This window comes from Alexandromys fortis, unplaced genomic scaffold (genome assembly GCF_014885135.2).
Source record: "Alexandromys fortis isolate MF-2015 unplaced genomic scaffold, M_Fortis_MF-2015_v1.1 scaffold_19, whole genome shotgun sequence".
Lineage (NCBI taxonomy): Eukaryota > Metazoa > Chordata > Mammalia > Rodentia > Cricetidae > Alexandromys > Alexandromys fortis.
The window spans coordinates 1,884,900-1,905,769 of NW_026067890.1; the positions used below are offsets into that span (position 1 = coordinate 1,884,900).

General features: G+C 45.8%; 1 protein-coding gene and 1 long non-coding RNA gene across 2 annotated transcripts; both read right to left on the reverse strand.

The window, feature by feature from the left end:
• Positions 1-1,460: 1,460 nt before the first annotated feature.
• On the reverse strand, positions 1,461-8,846 carry LOC126505953 (uncharacterized). The gene is made up of 3 exons (XR_007593043.1): positions 8,635-8,846; positions 1,891-2,004; positions 1,461-1,791 (listed from the first exon to the last, which is right to left on the reverse strand). It is a non-coding gene; the product is annotated as an uncharacterized lncRNA (long non-coding RNA).
• Positions 8,847-10,106: 1,260 nt separating this feature from the next.
• On the reverse strand, positions 10,107-13,930 carry Gpr88 (G protein-coupled receptor 88). The gene is made up of 2 exons (XM_050148455.1): positions 13,474-13,930; positions 10,107-13,075 (listed from the first exon to the last, which is right to left on the reverse strand). Exon 2 carries the CDS (start codon positions 13,001-13,003, stop codon positions 11,849-11,851), a length of 1,155 nt encoding a protein of 384 aa, XP_050004412.1. The 5' UTR covers positions 13,004-13,075; positions 13,474-13,930; the 3' UTR covers positions 10,107-11,848.
• Positions 13,931-20,870: the final 6,940 nt, after the last annotated feature.

The following is a 20,870-nucleotide window of genomic DNA, read 5'->3' on the forward strand; positions in this document are numbered from 1 at the left end:
TAAATGACTAGACCCAAACTGTGATGGGCCTGCCGTCACCCGATTCCAGGAAAGTGACGCTGGTGTCAAATAGAGACAGCTAGAATGTGCACACCTTCCAGAAAGTCCCTTAAAGCCACTGCGCCCCATCCTGACTGTAGGCTCACCTGAGGTGTCTTTCTCACAAATGAAGCCTGGACGCGCCACTAGCAACACACGTGATGGAAACGCATCAAGATGGGATGTATTTTTAGCTATAGCAAATTGCCAGCCTTTTATGCATTCAGATCTTCATCTCTGTGAACGAGCTCTCCTGTTCTTATGGTTTTTCCAGAGTGCAGTGAGATTGATTTTTTTTTTAATGAGGAAAGATAATCTTTAAAACAAGAAGCGTTTCTCCCTTAATCTCTATGCCAGCTCAGGGGTTCAGCCTTTCCCGGGCAGTGTGTTGCTTTTTCTAATGATAGCAATGGACCTCTATACTTCCGTAATGACAGTGTAGACTCAAACTCCGGCAAGGGAAACTTGGTCCAAAGAGAAAAAGACAAAATTTGGCCAAGACATTCGTCAGAGATATCATGTTCTATAATAATACAATTGGTTAACAGGCTACGCTTGGGCTAGTAAGATAAAGGCACTTGCCACCCAGCCTGATGACCTGAGTTCCGTCCCCAGTGCCCACAGGGTGAAGGAAGAGAACCAGTTTCAGAAAATTATCTTCCGACCTCTGTGAGTTCCACCCACCCTCTCAGTTCATGTGAAACAAACACAGAGAGGAAGAGATGGAAAGAGAGCGATAATAATTTTCCCATAATCCAAGCATAGATGCAATTCTGTGTTTTTACTGTGTTCATAAACATGGCCTCCTGAAACAGTGTAACTTACGCACTGTTCTGGCTGGTGGGAGGAGTGGTTCAATGACAAGGTAGGTAACTTCAGGGGACAACAGTCTCAGTCAAGTTGTTGGGATGCAGTGTGAGCACACACGGCAGGCTTTACAAAGAACCTCGTCGCATGGGCAGACAGGCCAGAAAGATGACAGAGGGCCTGGATGTCCTAGGGACAGATGCACTGGGGGCCCAGAAGAGATCATGTCTGAAATACAATCTAATTTTGTTTTTTTAATTGCCTTGTAACACAAACACTAACAACCAAAACCTGATTCTTGGTTAAAAGTAATATGGAGGAAAAAAAATGAGTATTACAAAAGAGAACTAACAAATTTCACATTTACTCAGAGAAATTGTTAAACCTTTCTAGACCAGCCATAGAATTGACCCCAAAGAGTGACAGTGCAAGCAGAACATGGTTATATCCATAAAATGCTTGCCTTCTGCCTCATTTTCCTGAACTTTTCCTTCGCAGTCAAACACCGACATCTAGTTTGAGTTCCTCGTCTGTGGGAGGCAGAGCAATCACTCACTGTCAAATTCCAGACCCGCGTGCCTGTGAATATGTTGTGCTTCATGACAAAAGGAACCTTGGGTTGAGATTAAACATCTTCATCCATTTTTTTTTGGTGCTATAACACAATGCTTGAGATGGAGTCATTTATAAAGAAGAAAGATTTCTTAAAGTTCTGGAGGCTGGGAGCTCAAGAGTTAGAGACTTGAATTTAAAGCTTTTTGGACTTGTTCATTTGGGGGTTATATTTATTTCTTTTGTATTTTGATATAAGGTTTGAGGTAGCCCAGCTGAACCGTGATTCTTTATGTATCCCAGTAGCCCAGGTTGGCCTCAACCCTGTGACCCTTCTGCATCAGCCTCAAGACGACATGCTTGGCCAGGAAGAGGATCTTCTTGTTGAATGATCTGGTGGCCAAAGAGCAAGAAAACGCACATGAGTGAGAAAAGGAATCCAATTCCATGCCTGTGCCAGGAACCCTCTCCCACCATAACCAACCCACTCACCATCCACGAAGGCAGAGTCCTAAAGGCCTCACCACCTCTTAGGGGTCCCGCTTCTCAACTCTGTCCTAGTGGGTGTTAGCTGTCCAATCCACGAACTTTAAAGCTGGTTTTGCCCTGTGATTTAACTCGACCAATATGCATTAGCAAAGATAACAGAAGCTGAACTCTGGCGTACCCTTGTGTGAATGGGCCTAGACTAGCTCAACCACTCAAGTGCAAATCCAGCTGAAGCTAGTCAAATTCCAGGAAGAGGTGTGGTTCATGGGCTATCAGCTGACTGCAAACTCATATGTAGATTCATCTGAGAATAGCAGAAGGTATCACCCAGGTAGCCCCCATCCAAACAGTGAACCCATAGAACAATGGGCTGATCAATACTTGTAAGTCTTTAGAAAAGCCAATTTACATTTAACAGCTCTCGACTGTTGGCAAACAATTGTTGATAATGGTGAGATCAATGATAAAGACGATAAAATCATGATCGTTTCTAGTAAAATAAGATCAGTAGCCCTGTCTCTACTTGCTACTACCAAGGTATGTCAGTGCTTGAGTTGGTTGACATTGGTTGCCAGCTTGACTTAATCTAGAATCGATTAAAAGACTGCTAGGCACTTTTGTGAGGGATTTTCCTGATAAGCTTATCGAATGAAAGAAAGAAGCTTTGGTTTTTTCCCGTTGGCCTTTACTCTTGCTGGCAAGTTCATCTACCCTACTTCTGCTGCTCCTTCACTGATATTAGAACCAGCTTCTTCAGCTTCCAATGTAGACTCTAGACCAGCATCTTCCTAAGAATCCTCCAGATCTTTAGCACCTCATTGGTACTGCTAAGACATTCAGTCTCGTGGACTGAGAAAATATCAGATTCTTAACTTCTCCGCTGTGAGACAGTCATTGTCAGGCTACCCAGATGGTATTGTATAAGCCAATCAAATGCATCCTCTTTGACTATATTAGTTCTGTTCCTCTATAGAACCCTACCTCACTAAATACAATGTTTATAAATTTAGGAGTTTCTTTGTTCTTTTTGTTTAAGTAAAATGGAGAGCATAGAATCTAAAGATTTTAAGCTTGCGAGCCCAGTCTCTGTTACTAACCTAGAACGAATCCAAGACAGACAGCTTTGTGTTAAGCTTTTGCACTAGGAGCTTCTAGTATATAGATCTAACCTTCACTGTGTCAAAAACACAGGCAGGGGCCAGCTTGTAACTGCCCTGTGCCAGTCCTGACGTATACATTAGCCATGTGCATTAATCAGGATTCTCTAGGGTAACAGAACATATAGAATGAATGTGTGTGTGTGTGTATGAATTTATTTATTAAGGGGATTTACTAGAATGACTTACAAGCTATGGTCCAGCTAATCCACCAATGGCTACCTATAAATGGAAGGTACAAAATTCCAGGAGATGTTCAGTCCACTAGGTTTGAAGTCTCACCTGTGCTTCAGTATGTGCCAGAATCCCAAAAAAGTAGGTCCTAATGCCAGTGAAGAAATGGACTTGCTAGCAAGATAAAAGCAAGCAATTTCAGAGCAAAAGCTTCCTTCTTCCACATCTGTATCTAGCCTTCTATCAGAAGGTGTGAGCCAGATTAGAGGTGGGTCTTCCCACCTCAAATGATTCAGATCAGAAGTGGATCTTGCTGCTTTAAATTAAGCAAAATCCCTCATAGGTGGTTTTAGTTAATTCCAGATAAAGTCAAGCTGCCAACCTAAAATAGCCATCACAGTAGGGTTTGGTTAATATCTGTTGGAGACTGTGTCACATGCAAAACCCTCAGCTGAGAACAGCATTCAGGAAAGGCAATGTTCCCAAGAAAGCTGGCCTTAGTTTATTTTTCATTCAACTTATTTTTCATCCAGATCTGTTCCATGCCACCAAAATAAAGCAATCAAAAATGTTGTCCTAGCCGGGCGGTGGTGGCGCACGCCTTTAGTCCCAGCACTCGGGAGGCAGAGACAGGCGGATCTCTGTGAGTTCGAGACCAGCCTGGTCTACAAGAGCTAGTTCCAGGACAGGCTCCAAAACCACAGAGAAACCCTGTCTCGAAAAACCAAAAAAAAAAAAAAATGTTGTCCTTATTCAAATTAAAAATGTATAGCTAATACACTGTGTCTCCATATTTAGCATAAGAAAATGTTAACACACACTTCTTCCAATCTATATTCCTCTTTGAAGAAAAAAAAAAGGTTGGGGACTGAAGGGGAGACAGACCAGAGAAGCATGAATTGGGCAAGGTGACAAACAATGTGCCCTGTTGGCATCCCTGTGCCCAAAGAGGGATACCTGCTGTCACTGTGGCTTGCTTCTCTTTGGTTGGTGAGGGTACGACGTGAAGCAGGCATGCTCCTTGTGACTAATCTGCTGAAATATCACAGACCCAGAACAAGGTAGCGTTTGTCACCTCCAAGCAGAAAAGCAATTATGTAATCACAGAAACCAGCCTTTAAAGGCATCTCCGGCTTTTCACAGGGAAGCTTTCCACCTGGCATAGACGCCCGTTAGCAAGTTAATCTTCCACCTCAACTTGTATCCTTCAGGTGCTGGGGAAGTCATAATCTCCCGAGACAGCCCCAACTATTTTGAGCACTTATCATTTGAGATAAAGTTCTTTTTTTCCTCCTATTAAGTTGAAATCTATCTCCCACCCACTCAGCCAAACCTTGCTTCTAGCATTTGCTCTGGATTTTGCATTTTGCACTATGTTTATAAGCCCAGGTTTTGAAGTCAACTAGACTTGAGTTCAATAGTCGTCAGTCTCCTTTGCTGGTAACATTTATGGACAGGAAGGAAGATTATCAATCATAAAACAGACCATGATACCTGCCTTATCTTTTTCTGTCCTTTGGAGACAGGTTCTTCCTGTGTAGCCCAGGCTGGCCATGAGCTAACAGTGACCCTCCTGCCTATGTCTACCATGTTTTAGGATTAAAGAATGCGCCACCTGGCTCAATACTTGTCTTTTTTTTAATTTTGTATTATTTATTTTTGGCTTATGTACATAGGTGTTTTGCCATGGGTGTCGGGTCTCCTGGAACTGGAATTACAGACAGTTGTGAGCTGCCATGTGGGTGCTGGGAATCAAACCAGGGTCCTCTGGAAGAGCAGTCAGTGCTCTTAACCACTGCGCCATCTCTCCAGCCCCGTCAATACCTGTCTTTTACTGCTATTGTGAAAAGAAGCAGCAGCAGCATTATCAACAATCTTTCTGATATTTAAACAATCTTTTTTCTATTTACCCATTTTTCTCCAGCCTATCATCTCCTTTAATCATATTTCATAACATGGTTTTCAAAATTATCCTGGAGATAGCCCTTATTTGCTGCTCCAGCTCACACTTAGGGTCACGACACCAAGTGCCTTGTATAATTGGTGGTTTACCTGTGGTCAGAAAATGGAAGGGACTTCCTCTGCCTGGTATATCTGGATAGAAACACAGCACCAGGGCTTCTCACAGTGACTGTGTCCTATGCCTGCCTGTCTCTTCCTCAAAAGCCACAGGAAGCATACTTAGAGAGAAGAATGTCATTTTCTTACTTGTCCAGCTCCCCCGCAAAAAAGATTTTTGTTGACACGGCTGGCCTCTTTCCCTATTTTCAAATCAGGATGAAGTGAGTTGCTTACTACTTGGGAAATAGCTACCCACCCAAATTTCTCCACAGAGCAGTTCTCTTTTAGCAAGGTCTTCCATGAAAAGCATGTGGTCTCTGTCCTTTTCTTTCAGTCTGGGCCAACGAAGGTTACTCAACCCATGTGTGCTCACCTTAGCCTGGTAAGGAAAGCGTTAGTGGCACTCTCTTGACAGCCATACTAAGTTACATCCTCCAGGCTCGGCTTAGATCAGTTTGTCCATCTTGTTGGTGGCACCTCTATCTGCTGAGCCATCCCACTGACTTAACTTCAACTTTATTGAAGACTAGGGTGATAATTTGGTTTTCCATTGCATGCATTCTATCCTTCCAAGAGTTGCCCTCTGACCTTTAATGGCATGAGAGAACAACAGACACACGCATGTGCATACACACACACACAAACACACACACATAAAATAAAACCTTTTGGAATGATATAAGTTATATAGTACTAAGAGGTATAAAGCCAAGCTAACATGTCCTAGAACTGCCTCTTGACTAAAAACAGAGTGCCTGTTCCTCGCCCCACAAAAGATGCTACACAATTGTCTACCCTTGAAAGCACAAAACTGGAAACTGGGCCCAAACTGCATAACAAATTCTGAAAAGTCAAGTCATTTCTGCCTAATAAATATAGCAAAATCTCAACCTAGGGGATTCCCAGCACTTTCTCCCGGGCTGCCACTCTCTGAACTGCAGAGAAAAGATAAATACATCCCATAGTCATTTCTCCCAGGTTCTGGCAGCAGTGCCTGGCCACTGATTAGCAATAAATAGGGCTTTCTCAACTCAAAATCCACAGCTTTCTGAAGTAAGACCTTCAGGAGTAAGTGCACACCTACCACAGTTCCTCGTTGAATTTAAAGAGGTAATGAGAACCAAAATATCTTAATGTTGATTTAGTCCTGTAGACAGTTTGACTACGACAGAAGTGTGGCAGGATATTTGATCACACTGTGGGACGATGTCTCTGTCCTCCTCATCCACCCGTGGCACCTTCTGATTGGTTTAAAGAGCAGAACGGCCAATAGCTAGACAGGAGAGGTGGGACTTCCAGGCAGAAAAGGGAACTCTGGGAAGAATCTGAGGCAGGAGATTTGCCAGCAAGACCGGGAGGAAGTTGTATATATAATATGGAGGAGAGGTAAAGAGAATATGGCAGAAAATAAACTAATAAAAATGGGTTAATTTAAATTATAAGATCTAGAAAGCTAGTTGAGAATAAACCTAAGCTAAGGCCCAGCTTTCATACTTTATAAAAAAGTCTCTGTTACTATTCAGGAGCTGGCAGTCCAAAGAAAACTTGGCTAAACAGGAGGGGCAGACTTCCATGTTACTGCATGCCTGCCTCCCAGTCCCATATTTTATTACCCTGTACAACCTTTGGTAAGATATGAGTTGGGAACTAGGATTTATTCTTGGGTCTATTTCATTAGGAGAAAAATAAATACTCAAGAGAAAAAGTCAAACCTTTTTTTTTAAAAAAAAACTGCCATTCTCATAACACTTAGGTATAAAGAAGATGTCGTAATAATACCCATTCCTTCGTATATAAAATCATTTAAAAATAAAAAGTTACTGTTTTCAATTACAAACATATTAAATACATGATGTACTTCAAATGACTGGTGGTTAAAAAAATCCCTTTACAAAATAGATAAAAATAAATGAAAGAAAAACATATAGTTTGGAATAGTCTCTCTCTCTCTCTCTCTCTCTCTCTCTCTCTCTCTCTCTCTCTCTCCCGATTTTTAGGAAGGTAACATAAGAAGGGAATACGTAGGCCTGGTGCTGTACATGGAGTCTGTGGAGAAGGAGCAGAGTCCTGGTGAGGAGGCAGACGGTGTGGCTGGTGAATGAACCCTGCCCAGAGGGAAAGGCTGGAGTAACCCTGTAAAGCTCTTGACTGGTCGGAGGCTGACAAGGAGCTGCTCTGTACTGAGACCTAGTGTGCATGACATCTGGGCTCTAAGAGCAGCAGATCTGAACCAGAGAGAAGGTTTAGGTGGTGGTAACACCGTGAAGGGGACTCCATGCCTCATCCAAAGTCCTGATTGCCACCTTCATATGTGAGCTGCAGTCTCGTGGTCCAGAGTCAGACCAACCTGTCAGCCCAGTGTCTGCGTTAATTAACCCTGTGGGATCTCAGGCTGTGGCTCCTTTCCTTTCTGTGCTCTTCCTTTTTTTTTCTCTTTCTTTTTGTTATTTATTTAGGTTGGGCTGCGCTTTCATAGGCATGTGTCCTCATGAAAATTCCAAAGGTGCACAGCAGTAGGAAGAATGGTGCAGGGAATCCCAGGTACGCAAAACCTCTTTCCAATCGACATCTACGTCTGCTCTCTTCTTCAGCTGCAGGGAAAACAATGCAGGGGATCCCAGGTACCCATTACATCCTTCCGACAGACATCCACACTCAACCTCTTCTTCAGCTGCGGTCTTCCCCTCACTTTCAACTATGCATCAAGCCTTCGGGAGTATCTGGGAATCTCAGTGTGGGACTTCACTAAGGAGGGTCTATAGGTGGGACAGGCTGGGCAAGGGTGCCTGGGTAGGGTCTATAAACAAAAGTGTTGACAGCGCCACTGCACTCAGAGAAACCAGAACTCCAGTCTAGGTCTTGCATTTTAAGGCAAGGGCTTCTGTCCTCCTCTGACCGCTTTCCCATGCCAGCCTGGAGCCTGTGTTTCCCTCAACAGATGCAGGTGCCTGGAACCCAGGAGCTCTCTGCCCAAAGAGTCAGAGACCACTTCCAGAGGCTACTCTGACCCAGGGAATAACAGAGGTGATAAGGCATCTGGCTGAGATGGGAATACAGGCAGAACTCAGGTCTGCAGGGTGAGCGGCACACATTTGCATGAGGTTCCTAGAGGTATTAAAAGGGCAAATACCAAGAAAGGCATAGTCCCCTCCCATAGACCCAAAGCTCCATGGGGAGCAGCACTCTTGGCCCACAGGTCACAAACATTAAGGACAGGCTTTGAGAGGAAGGGGGCATCATGATTTTCTCAATGTTCGTGTGTGTGCATACAATATTCATATGTGTGCAAATGTGAGCGTGTGTGTGAGCACGCACGCACGTGAGACAGAATCTCTCACTGAAATCTTGAACTCACCCATTAGCTAATGTGTCAGGCCAGCAAGCTTCAGGGATTCACCTGTCTCGGCCTCCCCAGCACTGGAATCCCAGCGTGTTGTGCCATGCTTGGCTTTTTAAATGGATTGTGGAGATTTGAACTCAGGTCCTCATATTTGCACAGCAAACACTTTACTGACTGAGCCACTGCCCCAGCTCCTCCTTGTTCTTCATGCAGAGTCACACCATGGCAGTCCCTGTCAAGTAAATCAGCCACTAAGAGTTCTGTAGAGCTAGGCAAGTATCATATGAACCCCCGGACTATGCAGTAAAGGTGATGCCAAAGCCAGTGAATATGTCACCATCGGAGGGACAAGGTTGTCCTCCACTGTGAGTTCAAAGCAGAACAACTTCGTTTATCAGGCTTTAAAGAAAGCCTCTTTGCCCTTCACCCTTTCTCCCACTGCATGCTATTCTCCACTGAGTCCCTCTGAAAAGAAATACATTTCAGTGTGGAAATATTTTCTGTAATTCTGAGACAAGGAGAAATTTATCTGACTTGAAACGACATCGGCAAATGTCCCTGTACCAAGGAGAATTCTAGTTTATTAACCGTCTTCATTTTGAGAAGAAAGTACTGCAGATACAGAGTGTTCTGTCCTGGAATTCAGCCCTTTAAATGGATGCAGAAGGAAGGCAGATGTTACCCATGTTAATAGGCATGCACATACAGAAAAAAAGCACAAGAAAGCAAGTTAGGGAAGCCCGACAGCAGTTGGGAATTTTTTTTTTAATTCCTGGGTGGATAATATGTAGTTTCATTTAAATAAGAACACAGTCTCTATTCATTTAATTTGCCAAAGAAGTCACTGCAACACTCACAGGCAGTGCCTAGGAAGGCATTTTTAGATGCGTCACTGTGGCTTTAAAATTAAAAGTGAATCAGTCCTGTGGAGTTAATTACTAGTAAATTAATCGGAAGTAGGTCTCCCACATGGCCCAGTGCCAGCCAACAGTTCTCAGTGCTAGCCAGAAACGTGGCAAGGTATCAGATCCTCGTTTGCAAATCTTTATGTGTGTGGTGCATTAGAGAGACAGAGAGAGGACTTGTTGGCATCACCCGCGACAGGAAACAAGGACAACGCTTAACTAGAAGGCTTTAGAAAGATGTCCTACTGCACCCCCAAATGGAAAATCCCCATTTCTCTGTGGCCCATTCCACAATGTCTACAGAAAGGAAACATACCTAACTCTTTTCCGAGACCAGTGTAAAGACTTAACCTAGCTCTAAGGAGTAGGAAGCATTTTAGAAAACTTAGAAGTCACTTTGTATCTGTGGTGTTTGGGAACACAGTGTCTTCTGGTACAGTATCATCAAGACAGAGACATAGAGAAAGATACCCAAAGAAAGAAGAAATGGACCCAGGAGAAGCATTATCTAAAATTTAATTAAATATCTGAATACAGGAAGCCGGGAACAGATGAAATCCTCGTGAAATAGCTCATGCACAGAGTTTGGTTAATAACATGACTGCGGATGTATTGTTAGGGACACACATTTATTTTGTTTTCCTCCAAAACTGTCCATTCTCTGTGTCTCCCATAATTATTCAAATGTACAAGTGTTCTTACCATTCTTGGTCCAAGGGTGCAGCCAAGCAGAAGTAAAGCCGTCTTTACTTCTGAATTATGAAGTTCGTTGAGGCTGTTTGGCCCCAGACTCGACGTGGCTAACAGACTTCTCTGTGCTTCTTATTACTGTCTTCCCTGCTTAATTTCATGAGATGATTTCACATGGTTTTGCACATTGAAAATGTATCTAAAAACAAAGATGAAGATGGGAAACCTCGCCTGAGACATTGGAGAGTAGAGTCCCATTTGGAACGTGCCTTTGACACACAACTGAGTGTACCATCCCATCTTCAACAGACATGATGCTGATTTTAAATGGCATGGCAATATCTATGAATAACATAAAACAGTGATACTTCCTAGCGGGTGGCTTGCCTAACCCCTGAAAAGCACAAGTGGCTTTGCAGAGCCAATCTGTAATAGTGTATCATCTTGACCATCAGTTTCACTTAGGAACTGAGGTTCCAAGTGGCAGTTTTCTCATAAACCAGGTCAAGACCAGAACTCTAGGCAGCCACAGGTGTATCTGTGTCTCTTTCCAAATGATGAAGGACCATCCCTTCTGGCGTCTGGAAGAAGCAGAATGTCCTTGTCTCGTGGGTATTGCTTTGGGTACCACATGCCCAATACGTTCTAGCATCTAGGAGCATGCAACGGCAGCTAACATGAGCTATGCAATTATGGCATTAGTGTTTAAGTATATCGTGTGCATTGAGACATCTTAAAGAGAAGGCAGGATTCATTCTCCTTAGCAACCAGTATAGTACAGAATGTTCAAAGCTGCGGTCACACTCAGAGGCGAATAAATTGGTTACAAATGTGGGTAGCAGGAAGTGTGCATGCTTTAGAAAATGTGGAACTACTACCTAAAATAGATAGCCCCCCCTTTTTTGTTTCCAAAATTCCATTTCTGGTTTCAGACCATCCATTAGCAAACTTGAAATTTTTCGATGTAACACCCAACGCTAGCTTTCCACCTTAGAAATGAGTAGAGAGGGGGTGCAAAACAATAAATTTGGTTTGTTTCCTCACTGGCTGAGTGTCTATCTCATTTCATAAGTGACTCAATAATGACCCTTTAAAGAAGAAAGGGCTTGAGGTCTCAATGACAATGCACACGGGGGTACACACCTGTGGTTTCACTCTTTCAGGCCAATATACAAAGACTGTAACAGAAGGAAGCATGGTTAAAATGCTGTCTGCACACACAGTTTCTTCCTCCGTAGTATTCCCTTTGACTCATGCACACACTCATACACTCTAGGCACTCCATATATAAGACGATGGAGGTTGGAAGGGTTGCATGTTTCGAAAGCTATGTTTCCAAAGCAAACTTGAAATAAATTAACTGGTTCTTTTAAAACGTCAGTTTACAAATCCTTGCAGTCTGGGTGCCTGGACGTAAGGGTGCCTCTAAAACACAGGAACAAAGGAGAAAAGTCTGGTGGTAGTGCACGATTACTTTGGGACTCCGTTTAGGGAAAGACCTCGGTTCTGGTATTGCACTGGGAAAGGAAGGCAAACTCTTCCCCCATGGGGATCTTCTCTGGGGCTGGGGGTAGCTTACAAAGAGAGGAGGTGATGCGGCAGATGGCTTAGGAAGCTCCCCAAGGCCAGGTGAGTTACCAGTGCTGGCCAGCCGCCCGGGTGCCCAGCTGCGCCTGGGACATGGCTGGCACCGCGGTGGCGGCCGCGGCGGCTGCAGCTGCATCCCCGACGCCGGGCAGGACCGATCGCACGGATCTGCGGAACTCCTCGTTCCTCCACGTGTAGAGCAGAGGGTTGAGCGCCGACAGGGCGCAGCACAGGAGCCAGCTGGCCGCCTGCACGCCCCAGGGCACCGGCAGCGAGAAGCCGCTGGCCAGGCTCACCCACACCAGCGGCTGCGTGGCCAGCAAGAAGACGCAGCAAAGCAACAGCACCGACAGGCCGCTGAGACGTCGCTGCGCGCGACGCGGCTGCAGCGCGGCCGGCAGGGGCTGGGGCTGCGCGGGGTGCCCGGCGCCACCAGGACCCGGAGCATGTGGGGCGGCAGGGAAGGCGGCAGCGGCGGCGGCACAGCCGGGCAGCTGGTGCAGCAGGTGAAAGTTGAGCACGCTGACCCGCTTGACGCTGACGCGCACTCGGCGCACGATGCCCAGGTAGCAGTGTAGCAGCAGCGCCGTCTGTGCAAGCAGCGCTCCCGCTGCCAGGAGCGCGGGGTAATGAACTTGCGGGGGCTCAGCTCCCGGCTTGGGCGCCCAGGGCGGGAGCAACAGCACCAGACCCAACGCCAGGGCCCAGGACAGCGCCAGCATACCCGCCGTGTGGCGCCGCTGGTAGAGCACCTGGTAGGTAGCAGGTGCCCTGGTGATGAGCAGGTAGCGGTTCAGCGCCACGAGGCAGTGGGACAGGAGAGACACGGTGAGCCCGAGGCCCAACAGCCCTCCCCGGAGCAGGCGGTAGCTGCCCCCGCCACCGTCCCAGACCCCCGGGGGTTCCGCGGAGCCGGTGGGCAGGAGCCCCAGCACCGCCTCCTGTGGCATCCAGAGGGCGCAGACGCTGAGATCCGCGGCGCAGCCGTTAACGATGAAGGCGTTGCTGGTGGTCTGCAGCTTTCGGAAGGACGATACGAGATAGATGACCATGCCGTTGGCCAGCGTGCCCCCTATGGCCAGCCCCGAATACAGGAGAGACACCGGAATCCGCCGGCCGGCCCAGGACTCTTCTTCCTCGCAGAGCAGTAACAGCGATCCCCCGGTGGTGGAGGAGGTGGAAGTGGAGGAGGAGTTGGTCATTCTGGACAACTCTTCACACCTCGCACCCTAGCGTTGGCTTCTCGCAGCGCGGTCCATCCTGACACTTGCCTGCTGGGAGGGCAAAGACACCCCTTCAGCCCTCTGCCACCAGCACAAGGCTGAAGCCGAATAATGGGTTGGGGGAGGGGAGAGGGAACTGAAGGAGAAACGGGGGTGGCAGATGACAGGTGCCTGCCTCAGAAATGTCTCCAGTGACAGAGAAGGTCCGCTTTACACTCAGCAAACAGTAGGGAAGCTCTAAGGTCATACCAACACCAAGAACAATTTCCCCAACCACAGAGAGAGAGAGAGAGAGAGAGAGAGAGAGAGAGAGAGAGAGAGAGAGAGAGAGAGAGAGAGAGAGAGAGAGAGAGAAGAATGTTTGTCCCAGACAGAGCCCCTGTTACCGGGAGAAAGTGGAGATATACTGGCTGGGGAAAAAAATGCCAAGGAGACGTAGTAGAAGGTACCTTGATCTGGGGCCAGTCCTTAGCTGATGATAGCAGGAGAGATGCCAGGAAATCCCTCCTCAGCAGCAGCATCTGTGGTCCAGAAGTCAACAGGAGAAACTGAGCTGGGATCCATGCCAGGAGCAAGCGCCTTGCTTCTCCCAAGCAGCATCCACACACATGGTCCCAGGCAGGAGCCAGCAGCTGTGGGGAGTCTCCTCAGCTGGCAGCAGAATTGGAGAAAGTGAAGTGGTAAAGCTACAAGCCCAGGCGGGTGGGCAGGCAGCTGCCTCGAAGATGCCTGGCTGCAAGAGAAGCTGAGCTGGAGAGGCGCGCACCCTGTGCTCAGAAGCAAGAGCGCTGGCTGATGTGGCAAACCCACTGCGAGAGCTCTCCTGCTCCGTTATCCATCACCCAGGGAGAAGACAGCCTTTCCCTGCTGTCATGAATTATTCAGTAACTTCTAACTGGTAAAAGGGAGAGAAACACCTTGCTCAGAGAATTCTGTTAGTTAGTACCCCTCTCTCTCTCTCTCTCTCTCTCTCTCTCTCTCTCTCTCTCTCTCTCTCCCTCTCTCTCCTCTTCTCCTTTCCTTCTCTTCTTCTTTCCCTTCCTCCCTCCCTCTGTCTGATTTTCCTTTCCTTCTCTTTTAAATGTTAGAGTAAAATTTCATCTCAGTCTGATTCATCCTGGAGGCAAGACATTTTTTTTTTCTCAGAGATAAATATACTCCCGTTTATTTTCAGGGAAAATGACTTTACATTTGAATTGAAATTCACCTCCCCCCATCTGGCAAAGTGGGACATGAGTAATTGCTACAGAAAATATGTGAGCCCTAGCTTAAATCATAACGTCTATTCTTTTCTTCTCACCGCTAGACTCCTCTCCAAAGTTCGGCTTGTGTTTCGGTGAGAGGAAAGGGGTGTGCGGATACAACGGTCAGGCTGTCTAAAGATGGTGTCTATAATACATCTAGATAATGGAATGCCACTTAGCAAGAAAGGGAAATTGTCTGTCAAAACATAAAGAAATTGGAAAGGATCATTAGTAAGCAAAGGGGGGTTCTGAAAAGGTGTACACAACCCCAACTTTATTACATGCTGAAAAAAAGTTAAACTGCAGAGAGAGATCACCAACTGTGGAGGGCTAGGGATGGGGAGGTGGGAGGGGTGAATAAGCATTCAGGGCAGGGGAGATGGAGGGGGCGAATAAACTTGCAGGGCAGGGGAACTACCCTGTATGATACTCTAATGGTGGAACTCTTCATTGCAAATTTGTCCAAATGTACAAAATAATCAACATCCAAAGAACCCACATGTAAATTTTGGACTCATTGAAAACATGCCGGGGTGTTTCATCAGCTGTGACAGCTGAACCAGTCTAGTGGAAGATATTGATAACTGAGAAGATGTGTTTATGCAAGGCATGGGTTGTGTGGGAGCTCCCTTGCCTCTCTTCTCTCTCTCTCTCTCTCTCTCTCTCTCTCTCTCTCTCTCTCTCTCTCTCTCTCTGTAGGTCACCCATACATAGACTGGAGGTTGAAGTTGGATGCCTTCCCTAATCTCTCTCCACCGTATTTTGTGAGACAGGGACTCTCACTGCATCGACATGGTTGAGCTAGGCTGGCTGGCCACTGAGCTCCGGGAGTCACCTGCTCCTACTTCCCCAGAGCTGGGATTACTGGTGTGTGCCACCACACCAGGCTTTGCTTTGAATCTGAACTCAGTCTTGATACTTGTTTGGCAAGCGCTTTACTAACTGAGCCATGTCCCCACTCTGTGCCTTTTATCCCAGTTTGCTATAAAGCTTAAACTAAAGTTTAAAGGCTATTTTTGAATAACGGGTGTTGGGAAAAGCACGTTCCCTCAACACTCTCTAGTATGCCTGGCAAGGACCTCTGAGCTTTGCATGATGTAGAATATCACAGATATTTGCACTAGTGTTCAAATATGCTTCGGTGCAAGTGTTTATTTACATGTGCACATGGGAACTTTCCCCACAAAAGGTATACCAAATGCCCTCCCAACCACTGGCGAAGTTGTTTATTTACAAATTTAACTCAATAGAGAAGAGGAAACACATACAATACAAAAGTGTTGCCTGGAGTTGTAGATGTCCTGGGTTCTAAGAGGGCACCATCAGTTAGCCTTGAAGCTCATCCCTGCCTCGGCAGGACAGAGCTCTCCACTCAGCAATGTCAACGGCCCTTTCATCTGAACTACCTTTGAGTCCCTACACATTTAACTCTTCTCCTTCCTCATTCTGCCACTTGGTATAGATCTCCGATGTGGAACATGGGGTGCAGTCCTGGCTCATAGGTCAGGAACCTTTCCTAGTCTGTCCTTGAGGTCTCCAGAAGGAAAATCAGCTGTACTTCCCCTACTTTTCCTTTTCAAAGCCGATGAAAACCAGTCATGTCGATGACTGCGAAGAATTCCGACGGTGCTAACAAGCACGGCCGAACTGGTCTGAGTAGATCCTGGCTTCCAGTAGAAAGAGCAAAAGCAGAAAGAAAAGAGGCAGTAGTTTGGCCTCACTGGAACCAAGGTCCAGATAACCAGCCTGTTGATAATGAGAGGCATTTGCCCTCATCTTCGTCCACCATCCTTTCTCTGCACTAAAGCCTCGAGTACATCCAACACAGCAGGGCTATCAGGAATCCCTCTGTCAGCTTCAGTTCAAGTATGCCCCTGCAGTTCAAGTGCCATGTCTTGCCTTAGTCCTAAAGGAATTCTGTGTTTGAACTCCAGGTTCTGGGTCTCTGCTGTTCTCTGTAACAAGCAGTAAGGACCAATCTGAGGGATTGCTTGTCATGAAAGCATACTTACTTCCAAAGACATACTCCTTTATTTGGTACAGGCCTGATAGGCCAACGTCTTGTCTGGCTTTTCATTTAGTTTCATTTCTGTTTTAGGTTATTGGACTTAAGCAAGAAAGGTAGGAGGGGTGTTTTTCTTATTTGTGACAGAACTTGGCATGGCATAGGACAGATACTTCATAAATGCTTTTTGGGTTCATGAATGAGTGACAACATGATTTTACTTATTTTTTTCTTTGGAAAATAGGCTATGATTTATTATTATTATTATTATTACTATTAATTACTATTAGCATTATTATTGTCACTTTCCTAGTGCCTGCAGAGGAGCTCAGTCCATCCATCTCCCTTCCTGCTGTGTTCTCAGCCTCTCTCCTGCACTGGTTGCACCCCTGTGGACTCATAAGGCTGCTCGACTTCACCACAGCCGCCTGAAGTCTCCTTGGATTTCACTTCCTTCCCAGGGTGGCTCCACACAGCTCACTTCCGGTTTGGTGTAGCCGTGCTTCTACTTCCTGTTCTCCAGCTGAATGTCCTCCCACCCTGCCTTTGGTTCTCCCTACAGCTTCAGCTCAGGTCAACAGCAGCCTCTAATTAGTAAATTAGAGGGTTCTACTCCACCCCCCCACCCACCCAAGAACACTCATCCTCCACCCATTTCTCTCTGGGCTGCTCTTTACTTGCCTAGGCTGCCTCGGACTCGCCCACAATACTCAGGTGCCATGGGTTCCTTAGTTAGCCTTCCGGATGCTCTGTTCCTGGGTCTCTTCTCACGCTTTCCTCTCCCTGATTAGCCTGGTCTTACCCTAGGCTCTCACTCTTCCCCAAAAGCCACCCTGATTCTGCTCTACAGCCTTCCTTCTACCCAGACCTTCTAGCTAAACTCCCTCTTCAGTCTGTGTTCTGCCTTGTCGCCGTCTCTTTCATGGATACCCTCGAAGTTCCCAAGAATTCACACAAATATGGCCTTAGTTGTCATTTCCTGACATGTCACCTTAGAGTCAAGAACATTTATGTTCAAACGTACTGAGAGTTTTTTATATGAAATGATGCTTTTTCTCCTGTAAGTGTTGATAGAAGGGTTTTACTTAATATATTTTATATTAAGTAGTTTATATGTTCATATTTCAGTTTTATATTTTCATTTATTGGTATCAGGGTGATGATAAAATCATAACTTAAAGGTGGCTTTTTTTCTTTTTGTATAGCTTTGGTATAAAATGTAAAACTGATCATTTTCTTTGATGCTTTTTACTATAATTTTAATCACTCTTAAAGTTAGTCTATTTAAGTATTACCTTTTTTCCTAAGAAAATTTTATTATGTATATTTTTAATTTATATTATTAAATTTTATTTTTATTTTTAAATTTAAAAATTTATTTTCTACTTCCATTGACATTTTGTCATTATATTGCATAAATTTTAAGTGTCAGCTGTGTGTGTGTGTGTGTGTGTGTGTGTGTGTGTGCGTGTGTTCATGTCTGTGGAGGCCAGAGGTTAATGCCAGGTATGTCAGGAAAAGTATCAGCTCAGGACCCCCAAGACCAAGTTCTCAGCACAAAGGAGATTTATTTCCCCCAGATGGACAAAGAGCAGAAAAGAGACAAAGATGAGAGACAGGGGACAAGGGACGGGGGAAGGAATGTTTGTACCAGGGACGGCGGGGAATGACAAGCAACTGCCTCTGGATAAGGAGGAGACAGACATGGCATATAGGAAAATGGCAGTTTATAAAGGTACAGTGGAAAATCCCATGTTCGGATGAGGGTTTCATTTTCATTGGGCATGTTAGTTAGTTAGTTAGTTAGTTAGTTAGTTAGTTAGTTAGTTAGTTAAGGCAGCCAAAGGGGGCTTTTGATTGCTGGACTTCAATGCTTTGATATCTGGAACTTGGTATTCAGTCTCAAGAGGATGGATTGGTCAGACAAGGGATGGACCTTGGGGCCTAGCTTCAGGAAGATGATCTAATGCTTTTTTAACAAGGCAGATGGAACTGGGGAGAAGGGCAAGGCCTGCCAGAGCCATGCTTGCCAGGTTTGGGCTGGCTAGAACCCCACCAAGATGTCTTCCTCTGTTGTTCTCCATGTTACTTTTAGACAAGGTCTCTCGGTGAATACGGAGCCCACTCATTTGGATAGACTGGGTGGCTGGTGAGCCTCAGGGATCCTCGGTTTCCACCTCCCCAGCACTAAGATCATCAGCATGTGCTGTTACACAGGGGTCCCATGCTTGTATGGCATGTATTACCAACCAAGCCGTCTCCCCAGCTCACATCAGGCTTCTTGTGTTGTCAAGGGCAGTACGGTGACAGTGAAGTACATCTCTACCTATTTGTTCAGCTACTTATTTGCCCAATAAATAAATGCACACACACACACACACACACACACACACACACACATTTCTCTTAGGTACTGGGCAGTGAAAGTATGAAGATAACTAAGATCCATTCCTGGTCCTTGGTGAGATCAGTCTACAGTGGCAGGCTTGCAGATAAGAAAAAACTATTGTAAGACAAAGTACTAAAGACTATAACAAAACCATAAATAAGTGGGCATGAGACCAGCCACAGAAAAATGAATGTCATTGTGTCTAAGGTCAGGGAATCCTTTGTATAGGAAAAATGAAGAAACTGGGCTGAATTTTGAGGGTTGAGCGCTTAGAACTCAGGTCTTGGCCACAGTTGCACTGGCCTTGAAGTCAAGAGCTCGTCTGACATAAACAACAACCCTTCTGGTTTTCTTTCATGAAGTGAAATCCTGTGTCCATGTGTCTGCCACAAGACCTCCATATTTCTTGAGCCATGAGATTCAGAGTTGGGAAAAGGTAGGCATTTCCTTAACAGCCAACCAGAGGACTATCCATATACAAAATCATGCCCACTTGGGGATTGTTAGGGTTTGAATGTGAAATGCCCACCTAACGCCCTGGCCATGGGCTTCTGTGTTTGATCACATGGTCCCTAGCTGATACCAGTATTTGAGGAATGAGGAAAGAATTTATTTCCTCTTGTAGTGTACAGCCCGTCGTTGAGGGAAGCCAGAGCAAGAACTGGAATTGGAAAGCCAAAAGGAATGCTGCTTACTGGCCTGCTTCTCCTGGCTTGCTCCCTACCCCTGAGCTACCTTTCTCACACAGCCCAGGTCTACCTTCCCAGGGGCGATACTGCCCACAGAGGACTAGCTCTTCCCACATCAACCTGCAGTCAAGAGAACAGCCATAGGCCCATCTGGAGACTATTCCTCAACTGTAACTCTAGTTTCTGTCAAGACTAGACTGGCTAATGTAAGGAGGTTTTTGGAATCTTTGGTACCTGAAGCCCCTTTGGAGGAACCAAGTGTTTGAAGCACAGGCCTTGGAGTTGAGAGCCTGCCCTCATTCTGGCCTGCTCTGTGTCCTAGTCCCTAGGATGCAATCAAGGAGCTGGCACATGCTTCAGCCACTATCGGGTTGTCTACCTGTGTATCCCAAAGGATCAGAGTGACCCTCTGTTTCCTGGGTACTGTAATTCCTTTTTTAACATGATAAACAAGGCTCTCCATTTGATCAGCATTCCTGACTAAAAAATCACTGCATAGGGCCCTAAGGGGGTGTCTGTAAACCACAAGAGAGAAGCTAATATTAGGGTCACGCAGAAAACAGTGCTGTTATTATTTTTCTAAAATACTTAAAGGCTTCGTGTAACCACATTCTGTGGCTTATGCTGCCAGACGATGTTTAAACAGAGCTTTCGCTGGAAACATCCCCCAGTGACTGACTTTCTGAAGAACCAGGGTGCTTTCCAAATGCTAAAGTCCACCGTCCTCCACACGCAAGGCAGCAATGGCCTGGACTGTTCAAGCATCCAGGAAACAAAAGCATCTATGGAAACAGTAACTGACTGCTCATTTCCAGGGTCTTCCCCTCTCTGTTTGAGCCAAGCCCCCTAACAACTTCACTAAGTTCAATACCGAGACTGGCCACAAGCCCATTGTCTTTCCTCAGATCTCTGAGATTATGCCCCTCATGTTGGCCTGGGACCTGTTCAGACTACAGACTTTTCAATGGAGCAAACTTTTAAGTTGCTTTGGTTGCCCGTTGGGACCAGACTTAGCTGTCATTCATCTGCATATAAGCTCTTGCCTCCACATGAAAGCATAAAGCTTTTAGAAGTTAGGAATTTATAGACTCGCTAGCTGGCCTGTTCCACCCTGAACTCTTTCATATGGGTGCATCCAAAACCTTGCCCTAATGACTCCCTCCTTTTCTCCTGCCTCCTCAGGTTTTAGAGGATTGCTAATCTCAATCAGCAGCAGCAGCAGCATCTTATCAGGGGCAGGAGTGAACCACAAAGCAATCCTTTTCAACTACAACTGACACCACCCTGCAACAAACGCACACCAACCAGGTTGCATTGGGAAACTCCAAGAGAAATCTCCAATTTTCAAAACTTGGGTGAGGATATAATATTGCCATCCCATGAGTACAGACGCAAGGGTATGAGAGACATCTCCCAATCTACAAGACAGCTCTCCACAGTAAGGAATTATCTATCCCAAAACATCAGCGGGAGCAGGGTTAAGCAGTTTACCAAAGAGGTTAAGGGGTCAAAGCCACAT

Coding starts and splice junctions, on each gene's coding strand:
- Gpr88 (XM_050148455.1), bottom strand. CDS start 13,003: ATGACCAACTCCTCCTCCACTTCCACCTCCTCCACCACCGGGGGATCG.